The sequence below is a fragment of the Lissotriton vulgaris genome, chromosome 4_1 (genome assembly GCF_964263255.1).
Source record: "Lissotriton vulgaris chromosome 4_1, aLisVul1.2, whole genome shotgun sequence".
NCBI classification, from domain to species: Eukaryota; Metazoa; Chordata; class Amphibia; order Caudata; family Salamandridae; genus Lissotriton; species Lissotriton vulgaris.
The window spans coordinates 1,867,763,345-1,867,782,080 of record NC_141691.1 but is presented as its reverse complement, the minus strand read 5'-3'; the positions used below and the strand labels follow the sequence as shown (position 1 = coordinate 1,867,782,080).

Genomic DNA, 18,736 nt, shown 5'->3' with positions numbered 1-18,736 from the left:
TTGTCTGAGCAGCGTTAAATGTTCTAGTGACATTGGACGTTGCCTGGGTGGTATGTTTGGGGGTGGGGGGGTAGATGTTAGTTCCAGACAATAACCCGATTGAATTATTTGGAGCACCCACCTGTCTGATGTGATGTTTTCCCATGCTGGCAGGTACTGTTGAAGTCTTCCCCCGACAGGAGTGGAATGAGGCGGGGGAAGGGAGTCATTGGGCGGGGGTAGAGGCAGAGCGTGAGTTATTGTTTTTGCTTCTGCCTTTGTTATTGTTACCCATGTAATGTTATGTTATGTTATATTTATTCTTATATAGCGCACGGCTACTCAAAAAGAGTGTCCCGGCGCTTTTGATAATGAGACCTACAGCAGAATAACACAACACAGTGATAAAAGCATAGTGGAAAGCAGAACAGAAGAAGAAAACAGCCTAGAGGGCAAACAGCCAGGTTTTAAGGCCCTTCCTGAATGCAAGTAAACTAGTAGCTCCGCGAAGTGTCAGCGGCAGGGTGTTCCACAACTGTGGCACCAGCAATCCAAAGGAGCGGCCTCCAATGCGGGTTCTCTTTACGCGTGGCACAGCCGCAAGAAACAGAGATTCTGATCTGAGAGAGCGGGCCGGGTGGTAAAAGGCGAGTCTCCTTTGGAGATACTTAGCTCCCACAGCATGAAGAGCTTTGTAGGCCAAAGTTAACGCCTTAAAAGCAATCCGTTTACGGATAGGCAGCCAATGTAGGGTCTGCAAGAGGCCAGCAGCATACCCACCCATTTGGTAGTCTTTACTGTGGATAGACTGTGCAGGGGCTTTGTATGAGGTGGAAGCTGTGTCTGATGTATATCCTCTCGTGGCACCTCAATAGTTTGAGTGATGAAATGAACGTCTGGGAGCCTACGACTGCAAGGCTCCCATAGATTTGGCGGTGTCTTTTTTCCTTTTCTCTAATGATACATCTACCTCTGACCCAAATAGATGTTGTTGATCAAAGGGTTGGTTTAGAATGGCTGTTTGTACCTCGGGTTTGAAACCAGATATGCACAGCCAGGCGTGTCTGCGTAGCAGGACGCTGGTGTTAACTGCCCTAGAGGCTGTGTCCGCTGCATCAAGGACGCACCTAATGAGGTATTTGTGATATTCTTCCCTTCTTGGATGAGCTTGTTTGCTCTATCTTTATACTTGTCAGGGAGGTGTCTCATTAGTGACTCTAGCTCATCATAGTGTGCCCTGTCATATCTGGCAAGTAGTGCCTGTGTATTGGCGATGCGCCACATATTTGATGCTTGAGATGCTGTTCTTTTGCCTGATGCGTCGAGTAATTTAGACTCTTTATCTGGTGGTGCAACGTCACCCGATGTTTGGGAGTTTGCCATCTTGCGTGCGTTGGAAACTACCAGTGTGTCTAGTGGTACTGGGCCTTTACTATAAGCCGGGTTCGATGGAGCAGCCTTATATTTTTTCTCTATTCTAGGGTTAATGACCCGAGTTCTGACTTGGTCTTTGATGACTTCGGGAGCATGCTTGAGCACTCCTTTTAGCATGGGCAAGATGGAGGACGACCTTTGTGCATTATCCAATGTGTCCATAAGGAAGTCTTCCGCAATAGGGTCTGTATATATGTCTACCCCATGATAATGTGCAGCCCTGTGAATTAGTTTGTTGAACCCAATAGTGTCTTCCGGTGGGGAAGGCCTTGAGGGGTAAATGTCATCTTGAGGGACATTTGGGAAATCTGGGGTTGAATAATTGTCCCAGGGGTCTGGGGATGGGATCCTGTGGGCGTTGTTGGATCAGGTTTGTTATCCCCCCCCCCCCCCCCACCCCCATGTCAACAGCGCTATCATCCCTGTATGGTGTCATAGGGGATGCTGGTGAAGGAGCAGGGGAAGGCAGTCTTAAAGGCAAGGCGAGGTAGCCATGTCCTTCTTTTTGGAATGCAGAGCTGGAGCAGGTGTGTCTAGTGGTCGCTTCTTTGGAGCCAAAACTAGGTGTCCAGTGACTGGGTCTTTGGCTAAAGTCTTTTGAGCAGGGTCTTGGTAGGATAAATCCGCTGCTGGGGATGGATCCCTTGGTGCGGAGGAAGTCTTATGCACCGAGGCGGCTTGTTTTGGCTTTTTAGTAATGTCTTTCACTGGGGGAGACAGCCGTCTTTTTGGGCTCCGAAGATTTCCTCGATTCCGAGTGTTTTCTTTGGTTCCGGTATTGTTTTGGGATCCGACTACTTTTTCAGATCCGATGGCCTTTTCGGTTCCGGTGGAGTTTTGGAATCTGAAGCAGGCCTGCTTGGTTCTGGCCTGTTTTTCGGTGCCGAAGGGGTACTGGTGTGCTTCGGTGCCGGTGACTTGGATGTCGGGCCGTTGCCTTTTTCGGTGCCAGTGTATGTGCGTCGGCACCGTGTGAAGGTAGACTCGAGCTTGAGTCGCCTGAAGGCTTGATTAGCTTCTTAGCCGGGCCCGAAGATGGGCAGTCGAAGCAGTTTGCCGGTTGGCACCCGAGCTGGAGGGCAAGGGTGTGACCGGGGCCTTGTGTGTCAAGGAAGGGTCGGGGTCGACGGTCCAACTTACGACCCGCTGCGCTGGAGTGACGTCCTCTACTTCGGATTTGTCTGCTTCGGAGCTGCTGTCGACGTCGTGCTGTTCAGGGACGTTTACGCCCTCCTCGAAGATGTCGTCCGGAATCGGAGCTGAAGATCGTTGAGCCATTGTTCTCCTCGCTCTTCGGTCCCGGATAGACTTTTTAAAGCGGAAAGAGGCACAAGCTGAACAGTCTTTTGCCTCGTGCTCCAGAGAAAGACAGAGGTTACACACCTCATGCAGGTCTGTGTAGGGAAACTTCGACCCACAATGAGAACACTTCTTAAATGGCGTCCTTTCTATGAGCTGGAGTTGCGGCCTAGGTAGGCCCGAAGGCCGTCGACCGGAATCAAGATTCTCTGTGTTTGAGATTAGCGTTGACTGGAAAGTGTTCGAAACTAAGTTTTGTAGTTTGGTGAGGATTGCGCGCCGAAGGAAATCGGTTCCAACACGGAGCGCTAGAAACACATCCGAGCCCGGTGGCGGCAAAAAACAATCTGGGGATGGAGCCGATGAGTATGCGCAGTATCATCCTAAGGACGGGTCACCTATCCCGGGACTCCGAAAGACATTCTACAACAAAACAAACTGCAAACTTCCGGGCCCAACACTATGCATAGTGTGTAATCTGCAGCTCATATGCCTCGAACACAATGTTTCTCTGCCTCTAACATCAGCAAGGAGGATTGGAAAAATGCAAGAATTTATTATGAAAGAACCCTTTATCTACGTTACAAGGGACATAATCATGCTCTGTAGAACCCTAAATTAATACATAAAGTCCCTACAGACTTCCATCGGAATGAATCTGTCAATTAGATTTTATATGGACAAGACAAAAGACATACATTCATCAGAACAATTGATTATGTTCATAGCATGTTGACTGTTAGCCTGAATCACCTTCTGCCACAGCAATGTGAAGCATTCACTCCACATCAGTGAGGGCATGTTCCACATGGAGTATGGCGATAACTGTACTCTTCACTGGTGTGCCTTTGCAGGACATCTTCCATGCAGGCATCTGGAATAGCAGGCACTGCTGAGTCCGTTGCTGCGTTCACATCAAGAAAGTGTCACTTCATGAACAGGTGCCTGCTATTTCAGATATCTGGTAAGATATAGTAATCCTATTCCTCATTGTCTCCGTGGTCTCCTTGCGGGAGTTCACCTTCTTCCAAATCAAAATACTCAGAATCAGATTAGTGTTCATCCCCATGTCCTTAGGTGTTTGCGGGCCCAGTGGTTGTGTGACAGCTATGGGAGGTAAGTCAATTACAGGGAAAGGGGTGTTGGGGGTGGAAAGAAGATATAGCTGGAATTAAGGGAAGGGCAGGCAAAGATGGCCTTGCAATCTGTCAAGGAAGCAATCTTTAAAAGATATCCATAATTTGCTGATGTAGGAAAGTGCCCCTTTTTGTCATGGCCACTTGTACTGATGTTCATCAAATGACGTGCACAGGGTGCCTGCTAACCAGGCCCCAGTGCCAGTGTTCTTTCCCTAAAAACAAGGTAAAATGGTCTAATTGTAACACAATTGGCACATACTTTAACGTCTCTGTAACTCTGTAGCAAAAGGTAGTTATAGTTAGTACCTAGTTTCCATAAGAAAAGTTTTTTTTGATTTGCCAATATCTTTGGCGCTGTTTGACAAATCTTCGTGAAATTCTCAAAATGAATGTGGCAGTCAGGTAGCAGCTGTGTTGAAAGTTTCTGGGTGATTCGTCAAGCAGGGGCTGAGAGAAAAGGGGGTCCCAAAATGCGTTTTGTCCATGTTAATTTCCATAGGAAACTTTAGACAAGGCTAAAGCCCGAACTGCTGGAATTACACCAAATTTGGTATAAAGGTAGCTCTTGGTTCAGAAAGCACTCTTTTTGTTAAATGGTGTAGCTCCTGAGAAATTTAAATATTTCTCTATTATCCAAATGGGGACGCAGAGCATCCGTGAACCCTCCTGATCTTGTGCCTGCAATCTGATTGGCTGCCAACACTTCAAACGAGGAAGTATTGGCAGCCATCTTGTGACTCGGTTGAACCGAGTCACAAGAAAAAAGGTGAAAAACCAAGAAAAGGGGTTTTGGTAGAAACACCCTGACCCCCAAGGCATGCTCAGGGGGTTCCACAGGGAATGGGGTCCCTGGGGCCGAAATTGACCTGGAGAGGGGGCCAAACATTTTTTAAAAGCCCCCCCCTAAAAATGTTTTTTTTACAATTTGTCCGGGCCTTGGGGATGGGGTCTCCAGGGACGAAATCATTCTGGGGAAGGGGGCCCCACAGCCCCCCTCCCCTTGTGTATTAAAATAGAAACGTATGCCTGGCCCTGGGGGATGGGGTCCCCAGGGCCGAAATTGGCCTCGTGTGGGGGGCCTCCCGCCCTCCCTCCATTTTTAATTTAAGAAAAAAATGGGTCAGGTCCCAGCCGATGGTATACCTGGGGCCCAAAAGGGTGAAAGGGAAGGGGAGTACCCCTACCTAAAAAATGAAGCTGGCAACTTGCCGGAGGCCCCACCCTTTCTCCACTACTCTGCAAACATGCCTCCTGGGGCGCTCTTGGTTGAGGATGTAGTCCCCTTCGATGCGGAGGACCCTTAAGGGCCAACTAGCCCACCTGTTACCGCCAGTAAGCCCCACACAGTGGGATTGCTGAGAGGTGGTCAGATGCCCCGAGGGACCCTCAGGAGACAAGGCGACTTCATCCCCCAACCAAGAGCCCACTAGGAGAGGTGTCTGAGAGTGGGGAAGAAAGGGGGGCGTGGTCAGAACGCAGCAATCCTGCAGTGTGGGATTTACTGGAGGTAATAGGAGGGGTAGTTGGTGCCCAAGAATGTCCTTGGGCCAACTGCCCCTCCTGTTACCTCCATTAAGTCCCACACAGTGGGACTGCTAAGAGGTCTTCGGAGGCCATAACCCCTTTGTCCACCATTGTCCACCACTGCAAGCGCACCTCCTGCCGCACTGTTTGGGGGCTGAAGTCCACTTTACTCCAGAGGGACATTGGGGGCTAAGACCCCTCCTTGTACCTACTGCAAGTCCTACACAACTGGATTCATGAGAGCTTGTCAGAGGCCCAGACTCCTTACTCCACCACACTGCTAACATGACTGCTAGTTAACAAACCTTAGAAATTTGCTGAAAAAACCACAGGTTTCAGGAACGTTCTAGTTAGGCTGACATTTCACTCGTACAAACCAAGATAAATTCAGCCGTTAAGCTAACTATAACTCACGCCCCACAATGCACTGCTTAAGATCTCACATATTACATGACATTGTAAATGTAAATGTAAATGTATGTAAATGTATAGGCATTTATATAGCGCACTACTTACCCGTAGGGTCCCAAGGCGCTTCGACCGCTGCGAAACCCTTCCTGGCTTCCCTTAGAGATGGTCCCTTAATGGGTATCTCCAGGGTGAGACCAGGCATCCCAGGCGGTCTGGTGGGGCCGTTAGTGAAGATGAGGCAAGCTAATGCCCAGAGTTGCCGAGTGTGATCACTGATCAGAGTGGGCACCGAGGCGAGAGCATTATCGAGTCCGCTAACCCTGGTCCAGAAACCTGCCGCGCCGGGAATCGAACCCTGGTCCCGGGCCGTCCTCTGCTCTCGGGTCCGCTGATAAAAAGGTAGTAATCTTGTTATCTGGCCGAAAATAGACTACATTCAAGAAGCACAAAGACAGCTACAAGATACCGCATGCTATGTAATATTTGATAACATCTAAAGTACTTACTCGATTCTGATAATCTTGGAGTCTAACATGATATAAAAATATATTTTTCTAAATTGGTCTTGAGTTTCTTCTTGAGTGTATGTCTCATTTATTGACTCTGCGTGTTCAATAAATAATTAACATTACCCTCTAATAAACCTAAACTTCTCGCTTACACTACCACAAAAAGAACATTTGGGATTATTAATTTAACCCCTGTAAGCCAATAAGGGACGTCTGGACTTTCTACATAGGGTACCTCAGTTAGATATACTACATAAAAAGCCAGCTTCTTACAGCTACAAAGTTGGAAAAAAAATGCAACAGCCACTTGCATGTGCTCTTGTTCCTTATAGTCATGAAGTGGTCCATAAGATGGATTGTCAGCTACGAAGGTCTGAGGCTGATACTCATACTCCTGGTAGGCTTCCTCTTCATCTAGGGCCTGTCCATCAAATTCATCCACTTTCATTGTACTGGAGGCAGTCTTCGATGCGTGCTGGTTATTGAGATCTCTCTTAAGCTCAGAGTACAGAATCTGGGTGGGTAGCCTTGTCTTTACTTTTATAGGTGAAAAGTAACTTATGCTGAAAAATCCGTCGTTGACGAGGTAGTCTTCAAATGTGTCATTCCAGGGTTTGCCAGCGATTGTGAAAGATGGAGTAAGTGTCTATGAGATCATTGACGGCTGAAAAAGAGAAATCAATGGGGTGGTTCTTGTCTGTGTCAGAGTCAGTGATGATCTTGCTGGCAAAAGAGTCATCGTAATAAACGAGGGCCAGGTTGTTTATGATTACCTCTTTAAGGTTGTTGATGAGGCTTGTCCCATAACTAGCAATAGTAATGTCATTGATGTGACCATCAACGACTGTGGGTTTTTCAAGGGGGTGAGCTTTACATACAGTTTTTTGCACAGGCTGTTAGTCCTCCAGAGGAAACACCATTTTTCTTCATGTGAGGATGTGACTACTGGCACTTTACATTTTACGTCCTGCTCTGGAAATCAGTTTCCGGTTTTGTGCTGCGTTGGTGGAAGTGCTTGGTGGAGAGCACTGCTAACAGAATCATCCCCATACATGGGGCATCCCCCGAAGGAGGAGATTTCTTTTTCTCCAGTGCCAACCTCACCTCCCTATCTATCAGTCTTAGCAGGAAAGGTTTTACAAATGTTGCAGCATGAAGCCTTGTGAAATAGATGAAGGCAATACACACAATGCTCATGTGGGTCTTCAATATAGATCTTTTTCTGTCCACAGTTAGAGCAAGATTGAAAAGACTTTTTCTTTCCGGTCAGTCATGAGGATATTTGGTGACAGAGGAGAGGACTCCCAAGCCCTGAAAGCAGAGCTTTCCTATAAAAGTACCCTAAAAACAACTTACAGTACTCCGAAAGATGAAAATAAGGCCAATTTAGTTCCAGGGTAGACTAGAAACATAATAGGATAAGGCCACCAAGAACTCAAAGTAGAGCTCTATTCGGGGACTCTCTCACACACAAATAGAAAGTAGTAGATATCTGAGCTGTGGTGGCCTCTATGGGCAGTAGGAGAGCTTAGCACTCCCACCTCATTGACTGAAGTTTGCCTGGTTTCAAACAAGGTGTATGTGCTACTAAAACACTGTTGTTGAGGCCTGTGGGTATTTTAACACGGTTCACAGCTAATTAAAGTTACTGGGGATTCCCATCTGGATGCTGGGGAATGGATCCAGCAGGAAAATATATGAAAGGCCAAATGCTGGAGAACTGAACATTCCTGGCGAATGTGAACCATGCATATCAAGTGAAAGCAGACCCTGCACAAAGCTGGCAGTGCAAACCAACGGAAATTAACATTGGCTCCCAGCCATTCAGTGGATCACCTTCAAGCTCCTAACTCACACCTACAAAGCTCTACACGACAAAGAACCAGCATACGCAAGCTAGCAAACGCAAACCACCGCCTCGCATTCCACATACCCGCCAGACAACTCCGCTCTGCCCAACTCACTCTAGCCTCCGTCCCCAGGATCCACAAGACCAGAACTGGAGAAAGTTCATTCTCCTACCTCGCCGTCAAGACCTTGAACACCCTGCCCCTCCACCTCAGGCAATCCGTGTCACTGACCCAATTCAAGGCTAACCTCAAGACCTGCCTCTTCAAATGATCCTCCATCCAGTGTGACCAGCAACCCCCCAGCACCTTGAGACTCATACGGGTGAAACATACCTGACAGGGACCTCTTTTAACATGAACAGGGGTCAACTTCAAATACACCCCAACAGATACATGAGCAAGCTTAGCTATAGCCTATTAACAAAGGGACACTGTAGGGCAAATAACTAACATAAAAGCAAAAGAGGGCTGGGGAAAATGAATATGTCCAAGTCTAGGTCCAAAAAGTAGGGAGAATCAAGCAATAATCCCTTGAAGAAGGGGACTGCACATAGCATTTATCTTGACTTTTACATGTTTGAACAAACACTGATGAATGTAAATAAAGAGAGCATGCTGCAACAACATATATAGTATTTTGAGAGACATTTCTAGAACAATTAAGGTTGATGTCTATAAATTATAACACGGACAATGTGTCATTGCAATACAAATGTTTATACACTGTTTCAGCTTAGCCGTATTACTCAAACATAGCAGTGGTAGCTGTGCTTCACATACTCTTTTAAAATAAAAGGTAGGAGACGGTTTTTGTGTATAAAGCTGCATTATGATGATGCATTTGTTTGTTTACTACGGAGTTTTATATAACGTGAACTTGACCCGAAGGTATAGGGTATCAGAGCGCTTTACACGAGCATCAGTTGCATTACATGAGGATACATTCATTTTTTTTGTTAGGCACAGGGAGAATAAGTGATTTTGCTAAGAATCTCAGGATGTTGCGCATCCTTGCCAATGCTCTATCCCGGTTCCCCAGATTTGAGGTCGCCCGCTCCAGCAGTTATGCCAACTCCTCTCCCAATGGCACCTCTCATTAGTAACTTGAATCTATACTTTAAAATAGTTAAAGTAGGAACTAAGCAATTAGAGCAAGAAATAAACAGGGTTCTATATTATCTTTAACACCTTAATATGCAGGGGGTTATTGTTCTTTATTTCTTGTAGGTCTACCACAAGGAATTATACCTGAAAAAAATATTTTGTGACTTAAAATTCAACTGTACACTGACCTTTTTCTTCCGACGCGTCGCTTAGTTTCCGGTGGTAAACATGTCGGCTGTATGAATTCAGCATGGTGATGTAGCCACAAAAATGTTTTAAGTCTATTTTCTCTTGTAATCGTCTCAAAGCTTGATGAACACCCATATTCAAGTTAGAAAAATCTGAATTGCAAACGTAAGATGTTTAGATAAGGTAACCATTCTGTACGGACTTGATATTTTCCACACAAGAAATAAACTTACACATTTTTTGAAAATAAGTTGGAAGCGTCTGAGGAAGTACTATTTTTCAAAGGAAGGGCGTTTGGTTAGATATTGGACATGGAAACATCTGAGCAAATAACTCCTTCCTACTGCAGAGGCGTACAATTCAAGGGATGGATTGACCAGATCACAATAAACTATATAAATTGTCTGCTTATACACAAATTGTATTTAAACTAAGCTTTTGTAAATATACTATAAACCTGGTCTGCAACTGGCAATCCATGGCCTATGTTGCGCAATCCTGCTTAGTGTCACTTATTTTCAATTTAGTATCTACAGAGTTCAATAAAGCATATGCAGTATGAATGCAGACTATGTTGATATGAATAATATATACTCTGTTGGCACATGGCATAGGACAAAACACCCATAAAACAACGTTGTAATACTAATGTACCCCACAAAATCAGGTAGACCTGAAAGGTTAAAAGAAAAAGAAATTATCTTAAAGATAATTTTTTTTAAATTATCTTAAAAGGCATGATGTACTATTCCCATTCGCAATTTGTAAAGCAACTATGTGCTAACAGGTCACTTCACAAATTAAAAATGTCTATGGCGTCTCAAAAAGGCATCTTTAAGGTATGCCTAACAAATAATAACAAGGCATTTTGCTATTTGAGACCCTCTGTGACTGGCCCTGAATGCAGGTCAGCAGACCTCCATCCCTACATTAGCTTTCCCCTTTACAAACCAGGTATCCCCCCACCTTTGGATATCGGAGAATGGTTTGCAACTCAAATTCCAGTCACAAACCACTAATACATCCCTTGAAAATCATAAATAGGGTTGTAAAAGTCATTGTATCAGTCAGAACATGTCAACAGTGGTGGAAGGTGGATTGCCATCATCTAATTACATCGCTACTTGAGCCTACCATATTCTGGGCCAGTCCACAGTTGGTAGCAAAAAAGCAAGACGGCACAGTTGAGGCCCAACTTAACACTTTTGCAAAATTGTGTTAGGTAGCTGCAATAGGCATAAGCTATAATATTGTGCTGCATAAGCTATAAAAGCTTCTCACATCCTTGATGAATAATGTAATTAATCTGTGCACAGCGACACTGTGTGTAGAACACCCCCCCGTCCCCCCCCTCCCCCCAACCCCTCAATCAGGGGAATGTCCCACTGCTGTACCTCTCTTCTCATCTTGACAGCAAAGGGTTCAACTGCAAGAGCAAACAGCAGTGTGTATTCCTAGGACAGCCCTGACAAGCCTCTTTCAGACACAAGGGGTTGATTTCACTTTCTCAGTGTGCACTCCGGCGTGAAGGGTCATATAGAATAGAGAAATCTATCTTATCACGCTTCTTCCTAAAGCAAATGTCCTAAGCACCTGGAATAAATATTGTCAACTTAATGAGCCAAAGGCATTTTACAGGTCTAGAGCTAGCAGTTGAGTGTGCACCAGCCTTAATAAGGTAATGGGAGAGTTTAGGCTATTGATGGCTACCTACAGAAATGTAAGGACGTTATGCCCTCGTTAATGATGTACACCTTTGCCAATGATAGAGTAGATGGACTTTTTGTACATCTAGCAATCTATTTACTTAGTTTTGATAGGGCATGAAACCATATGGAGATTTTCCAACTACAGAATGACCTCCATAAACTTATGCAGATGAATAATTGCAGCAGTTTTTCCGGGACTATAAGACCAGCACATCACAAATAGGTTTGATCTAATAACTCCCCTTTTACAGGGGAGTTAATCTAGGCCTGTAAAAGGAAATCTTGAATGGAGCCAAAACTAAAAGAGGCAGTCGCGCATTGCTTTACAATTACTGATGGGCTCAGGCCGCCTTCGCAGATTCATAATGATTTTAATATTTCTATGCCATTATCTATAGAAACCGATTTAAAATAAAACAGTTCTCAGTTAGACGACACCATTACTTTGAAATACAACTTGATATGGTCTCTTTTATCCATCCTTGTGATCGAAACTTTTATTTGCAATATTATTGCCTTTGGTGACAAAAAAGTGTAAATTCTTTTAACAACACTTTCAGAATCTACATTGTGACATCAATCAGATATATCAAGAATAGGTCTTGAAAATGTATCTGAGACTCTTCCTACCGGTCACAATATTGGCAGTGAAGAGATACTATGTGCAGTATTTGTTTTTTTGTAGTCCTTTTTATTTTCCTGCAAGACTGTTAGACTAGCCTATGAATTGTTCTTCTGTCAGCATGCTGATATTTACGCAGTTGAGATTTGCCCATTCTTGTGTTAGATGCAAGCCATCTGTTGGATTTACTACCCATTTTGAAACTCCTATGTATCTTGTAAATCAAGATGCCAGGAATGCTTTCTAATATCTCATGATAAACGTCAGTGATTATGTCAGGATCTAACGAATGAGAGACCTTTGTAAGTTTCTGCACTCGCAAAAGTAAAACTGTGTCATGCTTGAGATTCCTAAGATTGCTATGCTCACAAACAGAGTTTCAATTTTTGCCCTGCATTTTAATAAAACAGGTAAGATGGAAGTTGATGGTAACATAATATATCCAACACTAGTTCTCAGCATAATATTGATCCAATGTATTTTATCTACTACATGCAACACAGGCTATGCTTTTTATTGTGCTTAGGCAATTTAATGACTGAAACCCAGTAAACGTCAGGGAAGCAAAGCTGTCCCATAAATTGAAGTCCCCCACTGAGACTATCTTCCATCATCAACTTAAATAGAATATCAAGAACCAAAGTAAGCAAAAGGAAAGAAAAATCTATGAATCGAGAGATTATGGTGATCCCTATTCAAGTCATCAAATAAGTTAATTGCAAATTTCACTGGAATATGCTAAAAGGAGGCAAATGTTCATAGGTCACGTTTAAGTATTTCAATATTATACAAGTGCTGTCCTACCTTCTTAGAAGCCTGCCTGTCTGTATTAAGAATAGTATATTCATCACATAAAGTTAAATAAACGGAGGACTGGACCAGGGAGATCATCAAGTCTTGGTCCACTTAAAGCGATCTGCTCATAACTACAAACAAACCAGATCAGCAAAGTTCACCTAATGACGATTAGTAACAGTGAATGTAAGTGAAGGGGTAAACTGAACCTAGCTGTACTTGAGGTTGACAACACTCCACTCAGCGGGTAGCTCAGTAAACTAGGAGGTTGATGGTTAAAGAAAATATGTAGATAGTGAGTCAAGCTTAAATGGAAAAGTATGTCAGTAATTTGCATCTTTGGTCTAGTTAGTTTGGCTATTGCTAAAGTTAGAGCAGATTGATGATAATTGTGGCCCTGGAAACAGTTGAAGCCATCAAGCTAGATAACTAATATAGTATGAGACTGTGTGTAAATATACAACAAAAGATTGATATTCCCTGGGTAATGTTGGGTTTGTAATTTGCAGTAGTCTTCGGGCAGACGCATCAAGAGGACCTCATTTGTGAAAGTCAAAGTTATTCTAGTGTCATCTTTGAGCTGAGATGTTCTCAGTCTGTGACCGAAAATGTCTTTGTGCACTGTGCCAATGGTGAAAGTAGCGAAATCCAGGGAAGTTTCCCCCGCCTATCACCCCATGTGCTGGGAGCCAACAGATAGCTGGTACACTCCGACAGCAGCAAGCGATCTATGGGAGTCCAAACAAGCGGGGAACTGGGAACCCACACAAACAGAACTGAAAACATTCTTCATCATTTGTCAAAAGATAAAACTGTGCACCACTGTCATACTGCAAATCTACATTGATCAAAAACCTCAAAATAGGGGAAACTGTTAAATTATGAACTAGGATGACTAGTGTATTTTTTTAAGTTGATGATCGTACATATACAAAATATATACCAACATATTCCACACAAAAACCAAAGAATGGCTGATATACAAATAGTTGACAAGTTTTCTTTTTCATTTTACCGACAATATACTATGTGATCACACCCTTAAATGTTGGAAGAATACTGTTTTATGAGGGACATAAATAATTAAAAACATATCTACCTCCTTGAAGTTCTGCTTCATCAAACGGAAAAGGAACATAAACGGTTTCCCCCATGCCATACAAGCCATGTCCCTAAATGTAAAAAAATAAAAACAGATTTATAGAACGATTCTGGGTTATGCTTACTTTGCGTGAACCAAAATGAATGTTCCTAGAACATGTATTTAATTAACTGAAAATATCAAGTATAGCAGTTTCAGGAGGGTTAACAAGTTAAACATATAGGTTGGCTGCTTCACAACTATGTGCTTTCACATAGATTCACGCCCATCACAGATGCATAATTCCCATATTATATATAATGCCTTGATTCATAAAAGATGAACAAATTATAGCAGTAAAGAAGAGTAGTTTGTGCCCTACTTGTGCTGCAAATGTGTGACATACACAACGAATTATATGCCATGGAAGTGTCCCAGGCAGGGTCAACCAAAGGCAGGCAATGCATATGATGAACAAACAAGCAAAACCTATAGCAACATCATGATTCAGAAACTCGAGCTGAATCAGGAATGATACATGGCAAATGTGAGGAACCAAATGTTTAATGCATTTAATAGCAGTGGCGGCTTGCAGAGGTAACGCTGTGGGGTGGAGCTGTGGCGGGGCTGCGTGGGGGGTAGTGGAGTCTGCGAGGAGCCACTCTTTATTAGTATGATATAAAAGGAATCTCTTAGATCTAGTTAAAGATGTTTTTTCTCAACTAAGATCCCAGATCATTTTCAGCACTAAATTAAGATCATAATATTTATGAAAGGTGTTTGGTCAAGTTGAGCGAGTCATTTCCCATTTGCATAGCATAATCTTTCCTGCTGGTACAAGTAGCCCCTTGTATACAAACCTGTTTACGGGATGCAATGTAACAAAACAGACAACAGAATTGTCTTAGGGGCCTCAGTTTTTGGGTCTCCTTAGTGAGGCTCCTCCCAGGACATAATCACAAGCTTTCATCGCCTCACTTCGACTCAAGGTAATGGATGTTCTCGCAAATTGCTAGTATACCTGATCACATCATGAGATTTTTCTGGAGGTAGAAAGTTGTCTAGTTTATTATAAAACTGATTCCACCCAAACCTTTTTTTAAGGTGTTCTTAGTTTCCACAAAGGTGAAGCTTCTGTTCAGTTTCTAAAGCACACAGAGGTCACAATACACTTTTTGGGAAAACTATGTGAAAATCTGCACTCCAAATTAAACAAATGCACCCAAAACCCTAAGCACCCTGGTACTCTAAAGATCTTGCTGACAATTAAGTGCCCCACTGGCAGACAATAAAGCAAATGGAGGAAAAGAACCTCATTGACGTCATTATACAGAAGTCCCTCTGCAAAACACACAGACAGCTCGCCACACAAGCCTAAGCAATGTACTCTACCAACAACATAAATGAAGCCACCAACAGGAGTAAAATTCTTTTCAAGACAATAAAACACTGGAACACTCGGACTGACCCTACTATTCGACCCTCAACAGACAAGTGTAATGTCAGTAACCTCTTCAGTAAAAAAGGACACAAGACGACGCAAAGGCTTTCTTCATTTGCATCCACCCCTTCTCAGGCAATCCTGCAATACTTCAAAGCACCATTTCTTGCACAACCCACTAACACACTTAACTCCGTCAAAAGCACTTCCAATGCTCTCTCAGGTGAAGCTCTCTTCTCCCTAATTAGTTTCAGCTCCTTCTTCTCTTAAGGCATCTTCCCAGAAGACATTCTTAAAGAACCCTGCACTAGACACTGATGACCTCACCCACTACCAGCCCAGCACTCACCTACGCTTCATCAGCAAAAAAACCAGTCTACGCTGAACTCTAAAATCACACCAGTGATAGCCACCTATTGCTCCACTATCAATCTGGCTCCAGATAACACTGCATCATAGAGATCACTACCCTACACATTGTAGACAACACCCTATTGACACAGAAGAAGGTGACCCCGCCTCGTGATAATGCTGAACATCTCAGTTGCCTTCACAACAGTTGCCTATCCCACCGTCAACCACACTATGCAGGCTCAAACACGACTCACTCCCTATGCCCTTCACTAGTAGTGTTCAGACTCCATCATGCTCCCCTTAATGGCATCCCCCACGCAGCTGCGTTTCTCATCCAGGGCCTGAAGAAATATGCTCACATCATCCCCCATGCTGGTGAAACTCTATTAACTCCCCTGTGGGCTGCAGCATCTTCAAAACCAGCTGTAGTTTTACAAAGCCATCACAGCCAGCACTGCTGCTTTCTTGCACTCATGCTCCCCATCTTCAATGCCTCTTAGTCACCCACAGCTGGACACCTTCAAAAGTGTAAACAAAGGAGAGAAAAAAGGCAAGGCTGCAGGCTTAGTTTACATCTATGATGCCAGGGTCTGGTAGAACATCTCCACAGAAATCTGGACCACTCCAGACCTACTCCAGTTTAGGAAAAAGTTGAAGATGCACCTCTGTGAAAAAAACAATGCAGTAACAGTACACATCTTCTCCCAGAACCCTGCTACCTCTCCTATCACTCTTTGACTGAGTCCTTGCCTTTTTATTTATTTATTTTTTAAATTGTATTCATTTCGTTTTTTTACATAGAACAAAACAAGGCATTATGTGCCAACATTGAGCCAGTCATATCCTAGAGAAATCACAGAATTCAATTTACATCACAGCATTTCGTACCCAGCACAAGCCGCAACGCCATATAGAAAATCATTACACATTAACATTCGGGAGATATTTCAAAGGACAAAAACTAAGCGAAACTGCAGAGGCGCAGGAATCTAGGCCATCATGTCCAGCCCATCTTCACATCCTTGTACCATCATTATCACATAATTATACACGTCCTGTTTACAGACATATACCAAGGAAGGGAATACAGCAGCAGAACATAGGAGTCATCAGAGATATACATATCATATTATCCCATACAGAGTTAACCGAGTATTTACTCCGTCTCAGCGGACCCCATGTCTTGTAACACCCGTTCAGCAGACACCCTCGACCATTCCAGGAACGGCTCCCAGATGTCCTTTGGGTGGGACGTGGAGGGCATTTGCTCCCAGAACAGTTTTTACTGGGCGTGGCCATATGTCACATCTAGCAGCCAAGCCTTAAAGTCTGGTACTCGTTTCCTGCCCCAACGAAGTGCAACCGGTCTAAGAGCATACAGCAACAGAAAAGCATGTAACTTAAACCTGTTTGGCACCGTCGCACGCACGCACGTACCCTAAAATCCCCAGAAGCGGAGATGGGGGGTCCTCTCTTCCAATAATCTGATTTACTGCACTAAATATCTCACCCCAAAACCGTGCAGGTGCGAACATTCCCACGCCACATGAAGGAAGGTATTCCCGATCCTGCCCACACCTCCAACACCTGGCATCATCCCTCAGCCGCATGCGATGCAAACTCACTGGGGTCCGGTAATACCTATGCAAGAATTTAAATTGAATTAACCACAGACGGTAGTTAGGAGGCAATTCTGTCAACTGACTATAGCAATATCCCCACTGCTCCTCTGTCATCTGTGGACAGAGCTCCCCATTCCAGAGTTCCATGGACCTGGGCTTCAACACTGGATAGTTCGCCTGCATGACCGTGTACAGTCTTGTTATCAATTTTTTGGCTGATTGCGTCTTCAATATATTTTCCAGCTGTAATATTATTGGGGGAGCATCAGTGAATTGTGCGTTTAGCGAGTGACATGCTATGCGTAATTGATGATATAAAAATCTCTCAGCGAACGGCACCTCGCCATCATCAGTAGCCAGAGGGGGAGGCCTAAAGAGGCCCTCCGGATATAGGTCAGCAAACGTATGCAACTTTAGCGCAGCAATCAAAGTCTTATCAACCCCTTCTCCATACACGCCAACAGGGGATTGTTTTCCAGCATTGATGGCGCATATAGCGTCATCATACCCGCTCGCTTTTGCAATTCACGCAACACCCAAATTAGCGTTCCAGCCGTATCGACATCCTCCCTTGGCCGACCAACACTACGATATAGCGCTACAGCCAACGGGGTCGGCGCCACTGCATCTCTTTCAACCGCGACATGGGGTTGAAACGGGGTCTCGTGCACCAAAAAATGAAGACATTGAGCCTGCGCGCACAATGCATACAGATGCATATCAGGAGCCCCAAGCCCTCCCTGCTGCAATGGAAGAGTCAGAAGATCCCAGGAGACTCTGGCCTGCCCTCCCGCCCACACCAAGGACAACAACTGCGAACGCAGCAAACCCAAAACATTTTTAGTAAGTGGTATTGACACATTCACAAATAAATAGAGAAACTTAGGCAGAATAACCGTTTGTGTCAGTGCTATTCTACCTGCCACAGATAGAGGCAGCCGGGACCAGAGAGCCACCTTCCCCTCAAGCCATGCATAGGCCCTTCCAAAGTTCAGTGTACAAATATCTTGGAGATTTCGGCTCAACCACACCCCCAGGTATTTAACTTCAGTAGCCTCCCCTCGTATGGGGAATTCAGAGCAAACTTCCTTTGTGCCATCGGTTAGTGGAAACATTACGGATTTGGACCAATTTATAGTAATACCTGCAAAGCCTCCGAATCTTATAAACTCCTGCAACACTGGGTCAAGGTTCATTCCCGGGTCAAGAATATAGAGGGTTTCATCAGCATAAAGAGATATCACCAGGCTGTGCACGCTAAATCCTATTCCTCTAGCGGTATGATGCTGCCGTATCCGTGCAGCTAACGGTTCCATAGCTATGGCAAATAATAACAGCGACAATGGGCAGCCTTGTCTCGTACCCCTCGATATGCGGAAAGGGCTTGACACCATACCGTTTACCCGTACAAGAGCTTCAGGTGCTTCATATAACAGTTTTATACGTTTAAGAAATAAGGGGCTGAAACCCATTTGTTGTAATACCAAAAACAAATATGACCACTCCAAGGAGTCAAATGCCTTGGTGGCATCAAGAAAAATCGCCACAGCCTGAACACTAGGATGTAAATAATGTATAACAGAGAACAATGTGCGCAAATTATGCAACGTTGATCTCCCCGGAATAAAGCCTGATTGATCAGGGAGGGCAATCATCGGTAACAGTGGTTGAGTC

The 18,736-nt window shown here is 44.2% G+C and overlaps 1 protein-coding gene across 1 annotated transcript in view; it reads right to left on the bottom strand.

Annotated features, from left to right (window-relative positions):
* FAM91A1 (family with sequence similarity 91 member A1) overlaps nucleotides 1–18,736 on the bottom strand; it is a 261,796-nt gene that overhangs the window by 63,857 nt on the left and 179,203 nt on the right. Inside the window, exons 19-20 of the mRNA XM_086966190.1 lie at nucleotides 13,664–13,736; nucleotides 9,438–9,590 (exon numbers count right to left, since the gene is read on the bottom strand). Coding sequence (XP_086822316.1) covers nucleotides 9,438–9,590; nucleotides 13,664–13,736 — 226 coding nt within the window. The remainder of the gene's footprint in view (nucleotides 1–9,437; nucleotides 9,591–13,663; nucleotides 13,737–18,736) is intronic.